Here is an 8,772-nt window from a genome sequence, read left to right on the forward strand (position 1 = left end):
CTTTAACAGTTAATTTTACTCATTTTCATTAATTACTAGTTTCTATGTAACTGTTTTTATATTGTTTCACTTTCTTTTTTATTCAAGAAAATGTTTTTAATTTATTAATCTTATTTTATTAATTTTTTTAAAAATTACTTTATCTTCACCATACATGGTTGTCCAAATTAGGCATAATAATATGTTAATTCCACGACTGTTTATATCAGTATCGGTTGATATCGGAAATTAAGAGTTGGACAATATCGGATATCGGCAAAAAAGCCATTATCGGACATCCCTAGTCATATTCAAAGTCCTCATGTGTCCAGGGACGTATTTACTGACTTTATAAACATAATATGATTTTTTTTTTAAACGAAAGATGTTGTGATGCCAAAAAAATATAAATACGTTTCTCAATACCCGACCTGTTTTTTGTGCCTTTAAAAAAGAATTAGAACTTTACTTTAAAACACTTTCTACCTCTAACAACCAAAAAGATGTGAAAATTATGATGATGTGCTCCAAATTAGTATTATTTACGGAACTTGTGAGCCTGTGGCTTTGCATTTATAGATTTTTTGCATTCTTCTTTAGTTGTTTTATTGAGTTTAAAACCCCCTGGCGCTGTTTTTGTATTTATTTTGATTTGTATTATTTCTTTGATTGTATGCAAATGTTGATTAAAAATAAAGGTTTTGAAAAAAAGGCCATATGGGTGCTTCACTTCCGGTTCAAGTGACGTCATGCGAGTTCACTTCCTGTTGTAAATAAAATGTTATATATTCATCCGAGTCGATCACTTTGAACCTATGCTGTGCTCTTCTTACGACTATGTGCACAATTAAATAGTTTAGTTGTTCAGATAGCAATGTGTTCATACAAGTACATATTGGGGAATGTCGTTTTTAAATAGAGAAAATGGCCAAAGTCTCTCGTCTTCCTGTTAGCATTTAAGCTAGCTAGACTAATACTAAACGTCGGGGTTTTTACCACAGCTTTTAAGTTTAATAGCCAGCAGGACAGCGGCGTGTCGTGTTTTTTTTTAACTATTATGCTTGTAATGTAATAGTATTTGTAATGTTATTTCACTCACCTTCAGTTTTAACGTTGGTGCCTCGGCGGACTGACGTCACTTCCGGGGATGGGCTATACGATTCCTGCTTGCTACGTGATTGGTCAGAAAGTCTTGTTCGCTCTTTACAGCACTGTTACTGTGTGTTCAGCACCATCTCGTGGTCAAAGCAGTACATTGCCAAATGATTTTATTGTAGGGTAATATTCTTTAGGTTTGCTATCACTAAATTCAATAAAAAGTCAGTTACAAACTATACATTTCCAATCATTACATATTTTAAATGAGTCATTCATCAAGAGAATAAACCATAGCAATTTATTTTTTTTGACAATAAAAAAAAAATACATTTGGCATATCACAGTGGAATGTAAAATACAATTTGCTTATCAAAATACACAGAGGGGGTATTTTTGCAGGTAATCAGAGGTATTACAAAAATACTCCTAAAAACACGCTTTCCAGTTGCAAAAAAACGTTCTATTAGGTGCTTGGGATGATAGAGATCGACCGATACAGATTATTAGTGGTCAAGGAGGCCGATAACTAACATTTGGAGCAGATATTCATTTGCAGGAAAAGTTATTTAAACATGAATAGTTTACGCGAATAAACAGTTGGACAAGGCTTAAAGTCTCTTTTTTTACATTATTTTTTTAGGAAACCTTGGACGCCGATAATCGGTCGATCTCTACTTGGGATCATATAACTTGACCTTTGTAGCGTAAACGGCTCAATTCCCATATATAATGTAAATGTAATTATCTTTAACTAATGTAAAATACTGGAGAGTATGTTTACCGAGTGCAGGAGTTTTAAACATGTGTTAGAGGTACAATCAAGACTAATTGTTCCACCGCTGACATAAAGGCACTACTTCGCCCGTCCTGCCTTGTTTTGGTGTCAAGTATCCATAGCAACGAGCTGCCAGGTTGCGCCCGGCTGGTGTACCGTGTGCACAGGGGCGTGTCCCGACGACCTCACATCAGCCGGGTGACGGCGCCCGAAAGGAACTCCTCGTAGTTGAGGCGGACGTTGCCCGTCCTGCTGGTGTCTCTCTCCCTGAAGACCTGCGTCATGCTCTCCATCTGCGTGCACGCCTGGATGAAGCGGTCCAGCTGGATGCCGGGACGTGCCGGGTGGACACTGTAGCGCCGCACCAGGGACTCGGAAAACTGGGGGCTCAGGTTGTAGCCCATCTGCGCGAGAGCTGGAGGGAAGACCGGATAAGGAGTCGGCTCGCGTATTGCATCATCTTTTTTATTTTTTAAATTGCGGTCCCTTACCTTGGTGTAGCTCCGTGCCGCTGATGGCTCCCGAGCGGTCCCGGTCATATTGCTGGAAGAGCGCCCTCCACTTTTGCATGAAGCTCCACAAGGCCGAGAAGCTCAGGAGGTCCATGCGGCCTGACCTGGTCTTGTCAAACATGTCTAAACAGGCAAACACAGCGTGCAGATATCACCGGGGGATGAGCGATACGGCCTAAAATCGATATCGCAATATATATTGCATCCTCCTGCAATAACGACATATTACAACAAATAAATAATAGAACCATTTCAAAAAGGGTAACAAAGCCTCTTAAGTTGGCTGCTGACTTATGCATTAACATTTTCCCAAAACTATTATTAATCTACTTGTTAACATCGGGTTACTTTCATAGTTCTATTTACACCTCTGTTAAAATATAATATACTTATTTTTTCTCTTTCAATAATTAACATGAGTTTTGGGCGATACAACAAAATTGGGTAGCAATCCAATATCAAGTAGTTACAGGCACAGTATTGGCCACACTCATGCTGATACTGCTATAACATTTTCAATATCATTGAATGAGTACATTTCTTATATTCAAACAAAACACAAGTTCAATCAATTATTAATTATAAAATTAATTTTTGAATGTTGGCTCTGATTTGAATCGTGTTTTTTGCGCATTAAGTTCTACGGTGTCAGGACTTATTTCCTGAGTTGGTGAACAATAACAAAAACGACAAATGTGTTTATCATGATTTAAAAAAATATATATATATTATACTGTATATATTATTTTCTGAAAACTATAACAATCTACTTGTTAATATCTGGTTTAACTCAGTTCGATTTACACTTCTGCTAAAATCCAATAATCGTCTGTTGTTTGGATACTTTGCATTCGTTTTGGGCGATACTGTACTACAAAGTTGGGTATCGATCCAATATCAAGTAGTTTATGGCGGTAGTTTTGACCATACCAATGCTGATACTTAACATTTTTAATATCAGACAAACGGAACAATATTAATTAAACATTTAAAATGATTTCCTACTATTGACTCTGATTTAATACGGTTTTTGCACTTGAAGTCCTCCTATGTCAGGACTTATTTTCCGAGTTTGTAAACGGAAACGACAAAATGTTTTGTGATAATAGAAAATATTGATGCAATCAGTAGTATTGAGCCTATAATATACTGATGCTATACTTGATATAGTTATGGTCCATATCTGTATCAATCCTCCCACATCTGTTTACATTCAAGAGCTCCAGTTTAGCATGGCTTATTGCATCAAAGTCCAAAACACAGCCTGCGTTTAAACGAGACCGTTTAAAATCCCAACCTGGTTGTGAGTTCATATTTATTGTAAATATCCGACATTGTGAGTAACACTAATCAAACTGTTCATTTGTGCGCACAGCATTAACTTATATGACCCAATACAGACAACCTTCCCTAGTCATGGCGCAGAAAAAACAAAATCTACCAGCACAAAGACTCAACATACTTGGTCACACACACAACCTGCTCCCTGAAACTTGTGGTTATTTAAAAAAAAAAAAAAAAAAAAGTCCAATCAGCATAAAAATTCAAAATTACACCCATTTAAATCCATTGCAAAGCATCATGGGAAAAATGCAAAACACTCTCTCCAGTTATCCATGATTGACTTAACAAGGTAGGAGATGAACTTTCACATACTCTTAATATTCAATTATTATATATATATATATATATATATATATATATATATATATATATATATATATATATATATATATATATATATATATATATATATATATATATATATATACACATACAGTGGGGCAAAAAAGTATTTAGTCAGCCACCCATTGATTGTCAATGGGTGGCTGACTAAATACTTTTTTGCCCCACTGTATATATATATATACACATTTTCTACCGCTTGTCCCTTTAGGGGTCGCTGGAGCCTATCTCAGCTGCATTCGGGCGGAAGGCAGGGTACACCCTGGACAAGTCGCCACCTCATCGCAGGGCCAACACAGTTAGACAGACAACATTCACACACTAGGGCCAATTTAGTGTTGCCAATCAACCTATCCCCAGGTGCATGTTTTTGGAGGTGGGAGGGGCCTATCCCCAGGTGCATGTCTTTGGGGGTGGGAGGGGCCTATCCCCAGGTGCATGTCTTTGGAGGTGGGAGGAAGCCGGAGTAGAACCCACGCAGTCACGGGGAGAACATGCAAACTCCACACCGGAAGATCCAGAGGCCAGGATCGAACCCAGGACCTTGGTATTGTGAGGCACACGCACTAACCCCTGTGCCACCGTGCTGCCCGGTGCCCAATGCAGCTCCCCAGTCTAAAAGTTTGGACACCCCTGGCTTATTGTATCTTTCTACAGTGTGTAGTGTAGCATGTTTGGCCAGTCCTATTCCTCCAGTGATAATGATACATGTGACAAACTTGTGTAGGGACGGTAGTTGTTTTCTTGTTGCTGTCAAATGTGTGGCACACAACTAGAATGTCATCAACATGCACTATTATGGTATGACAATAGTACTAAAAGTGATCATATATATAGCACGACTGTAATATTGGCATCCAAACACATGGGACGAGAAGATGTGGGACTCACTGATCATCATGAGGCACGTCTCGTCGTTAAAATTGGACCAGTTGGAGTTGACCAGCGCCTGCTTGAGCTCCTTCATGTTGATGAAGCCGCTGTGGTCCGTGTCCACACTCTGGAACCACTGCTGGGCCTCGGGGTTCACACCGGGAGGGATGTTGCCTATAGACACAACCAAGAATGTGTTGCAAAGAAGACGATGATGTGGATTTCAGAGGCTGTTACCGTGACGGTCAGGGCCGGCCCCTGTTAAGGCCACCGCCTAAACCAGGGGCCGGCAACCCGCGGCTCCGGAGCCGCATGTGGCTCTTTGACCACTCTGATGCGGCTCAGCTGCATACTTGCCGACCTCCCCGATTTTCCCAGGAGACTTATGGATCTCAGTGCCTCTCCTAGATAACTCCCAGGGCAAATATAATCCTATTTTCACTCTAATTACTAAATTAAGGGCGTGCCCTAATTGCACTGCAGTAATTGTCCTCTATAGCATTTACAAACAGCGTGCCAGCCCGGCCACATGTTGTATGTAGCTTTTACTTGCACACGTAGGAGACAGCAAAGCATACTTAGTCATCAGCCACACAGCTTACACTGACGGTAGACGTATAAAACAACTTTAACACTGTTGCATTACAAATATGCGCCACACTGTGAACCCACACCAAAAAAGAATGAAAAACACATTTCTGGAGAACATCCCGCCGTAACACAACATAAACACAACACAACCAATACCCAGAATCCCATGCAGCCCTAACTCTTCCGGTCTAGATTATACACTCCCGCTACCACGAAACCCCCCCCCAACCCCCCGTGCGTCGGTTGAGCGGAAGAGTTAGTGCTGCATGGGATTCTGGGTATTTGTTGTGTTGTGTTTATGTTGTGTTACAGTGCAGATGTTCTCCAGAAATGTGTTTGTCATTCTTTTTTGGTGTGGGTTCAAAGTGTGGCGCATATTTGTAACGTAACAGTGTTAAAGTTGTTTTATACGGTCGCCGTCAGTGTAAGCTGTGTGGCTGCTGACCTAGTACGCCTTGCTGTCACTTACGTGAGCAAGCTGAAGCTGCATTCTACGTGTGGTCGAGCAGGTACACTGTTTGGGCAGGCTGTAGAGGGCGCCAAAAGCAGTGCCATCACGCCCTGATATTCGTGAGTCTCCCGGAAATAATGAGAGGGTTGGCAAGTACGACGCTTTCAAGCGCTATTCATTCAAATCTCGCGGGCAGCCCTAACATCAAATTTCCATATTAAAGTGCGTGCCGGTGCGTGTGTCTGAGACCCCTGGTTAACATAGCACGAAGCAATTTAAGCTTTGTATGCGGTGTTTTTCATTTTAAATTTAAATTTTTTTTTTGTGGCTCCCATTATTTTCTTTAATTTGTGAAACTTGCCAAAATGGCTCTTTGAGTGGTAAAGGTTGCCGACCCCTGGCCTAAACTAAAGTATTTTATTTTATTTGTGTCCTGTCCAGCTTCTCAGGCAAATCATATAGTTGATGTAGATGCCCATATTGGCTCTTCAGATTTACTTTACAAAAGAGAAGTATAGGATACTTCTGTCATAAAAATGGGGCCCCACGGTACATTTTTGGGGACCCACTTTTTTGTAAGCGTTTTGCAAACAAATGATAAATGTATGCATTATCCTGTTATATCTCACATTCTATATTGTGTTTTGGAAAAAGGTTGTCATAAACGTCATCAATCAATCTCTGATAAATGCACGCATCCCCGTCCAGGGTCAGCGCTCGTATGCATGTACATGCATACAATTATTTGTATTTTTTTAAATGAATTAAGTAACGTTTATGACAACCTTTTTCCTAAACACAATATATTATGTGAGATATAACAGGATAATATATACATTTATCATTTGTTTTCAAAACACTTACAAAAAAGTGGGACCCCAAAAATGTACCGTGGGGTCCCATTTTTATGACTTGATGGGGTCCCAGGGACCCCATTTTGAACATTACTAGCGCCAACACTGTGGGGTTAAAGTACCTGAAGGAGCAGGGTGCCTGTAAGGAACACCATGAGGTTGTCCACCGTAACCGGCTGGAGCACCACCTGGTCCAGGTGCATAGTGCCCACCTTGTCCTGGTCCAGGTGCATAGTGACCACCTTGTCCTGATGCAGGTGCATAGTGACCACCTTGTCCTGATGCAGGTGCATAGTGCCCACCTTGTCCTGATGCAGGTGCATAGTGACCACCTTGTCCTGATGCAGGTGCATAGTGCCCACCTTGTCCGGGTGCAGGTGCATAGTGCCCACCTTGTCCTGGTGCAGGTGCATAGTGCCCACCTTGTCCTGTTTTTTTGATTGATTGAAACTTGTATTAGTGGATTGCACAGTACAGTACATATTCCGTACAATTGACCACTATAATGGTAACACCCCAATGAGTTTTTAAACTTGTTTAAGTTGGGGTCCACGTTAATCAATTCATGGTAAATTCATGGTCCAGGTGCAGAGTGCCCACCTTGTCCTGGTCCAGGTCCATATTGGCCTCCTGGTGGAACTGCTGCCCCTCCATAGGGGGCAGAGGGGTGTTGACCACCCCCGTGTGGAGCAGTGGGTGCGGTCTGTCCCGGATAGCCCTACAAGTGCAATAGTTTACAGACAATTGAATAATAGTGTTCAGTGAATAGGATATCACTATTACTTTCTCAGTCACAGAAATAACTTTTCATGTTCCATTCATATTAAATCAGTTCTTCCATCATAGTTTGTCTGACGCGTACTGCAATATTTCATCGAGGGCTGTGGGGCTAGATGCTAACATCGACTTAACGCTAATAAAACCGGACATTACAGTCACTAAAGCAACAGCGTGTTAATAATGACAACATCACGTCAGACGAAATATATTTTTTAAAAAGATAAATAAGAAGGAAGTATGACTTTACCTGTCCGTACTGGTAACTCATTTTTGACTGACTGTGCGTCCTCCTAGCGAAGGGCGGGTCTTGCGGATAAGACCGAGCAGTGATTGGTCCTTTTGCCGCCAGCATAGCGCGCTGTTGATTGGATAAGAGGGTGGAAAGGCGATGACGACATCACCGAGCCCAAATGACTCATGTATCTCATGACGTGCACGCCGATACTCATTGAGCGCGTCAATGCAGACAAGCCACATATTATATTATATTACAATAATGTAAATGTCATCCTGGAAAAATAAAAACAGCGTACAATTTCGCAGACTAAAATAAAAGAATAAGCAACTTACAATTGTAATATTGTACTTTGTTTACTTTATTGTACTCCAGTACAATAATATAAGTCAATTTCGTTGTAATGTAATTGTAAATTGCTTCCCCTGAAATGTAATATTATCATATTTTGTTATTCTGGTCTGTGTAATTGTAAGTCGTTTTGTTTTGATAGTTTTGTTTTTTTTGTGTGTTTTCTGAAATTGTAAATTTTTTCATCTTTTGCTATTTTGTTCATTCATCATTTATTATTTATCATTTATCTTTTATTTTGTTTTTTGTAATATAAGTTGTTTTGTTTTTTAATTAGTCATTGTGTAATTGTAAATAGTTTTTTTTCTAATATTTGTTTGTGTACTTTAGTTGTTTAATCTTTTATTTTGTTTTTGTAAAATAAGTTGTTGTTTTTTTAATTACTAATTGTGTATTGTAAGTTGTTTAGTTTTTGTAATTTTGTTTTTTGTGTGTTTTCTGAAATTGTAAGTTGTTTCATCTTTTATTTTGTTTTTTGAAATATAAGTTGTTTTATTTTTTAATTAGTAATTGTGTAATTGTAAGTTGTTCTTTTTCTTTTATTAGTGTACTTGTAATTGTAAGTGGTTTTGTTTTTTTAATTAGTA

General features: G+C 39.5%; 2 protein-coding genes across 2 annotated transcripts in view; both read right to left on the reverse strand.

The window, feature by feature from the left end:
• Positions 1-1,159, reverse strand: part of LOC133659248 (small integral membrane protein 12-like) — a 3,232-nt gene extending 2,073 nt beyond the window's left edge. The window contains exon 1 of the mRNA XM_062061978.1: positions 1,079-1,159. The gene's annotated coding sequence lies outside the window, so the exon portion shown is untranslated. The remainder of the gene's footprint in view (positions 1-1,078) is intronic.
• A 202-nt stretch (positions 1,160-1,361) lies between these two features.
• LOC133659249 (peflin-like) lies at positions 1,362-7,930 on the reverse strand. The gene is made up of 6 exons (XM_062061980.1): positions 7,847-7,930; positions 7,420-7,537; positions 6,942-7,247; positions 4,942-5,097; positions 2,344-2,487; positions 1,362-2,267 (listed from the first exon to the last, which is right to left on the reverse strand). The coding sequence occupies exons 1-6, from the start codon at positions 7,865-7,867 to the stop codon at positions 2,038-2,040; spliced, it is 975 nt and encodes a 324-aa protein (XP_061917964.1). The 5' UTR covers positions 7,868-7,930; the 3' UTR covers positions 1,362-2,037.
• Positions 7,931-8,772: the final 842 nt, after the last annotated feature.

The sequence above is a fragment of the Entelurus aequoreus genome, linkage group LG10, assembly GCF_033978785.1.
Source record: "Entelurus aequoreus isolate RoL-2023_Sb linkage group LG10, RoL_Eaeq_v1.1, whole genome shotgun sequence".
NCBI classification, from domain to species: Eukaryota; Metazoa; Chordata; class Actinopteri; order Syngnathiformes; family Syngnathidae; genus Entelurus; species Entelurus aequoreus.

Coding starts and splice junctions, on each gene's coding strand:
- LOC133659249 (XM_062061980.1), bottom strand. CDS start 7,867: ATGAGTTACCAGTACGGACAG. Junction 2,488..4,941: donor GACGTGCCTCATGATGATCA/GTGAGTCCCACA, acceptor TTGCCTGTTTAG/ACATGTTTGACAAGACCAGG. Junction 2,268..2,343: donor CGGCACGGAGCTACACCAAG/GTAAGGGACCGC, acceptor TCTTCCCTCCAG/CTCTCGCGCAGATGGGCTAC.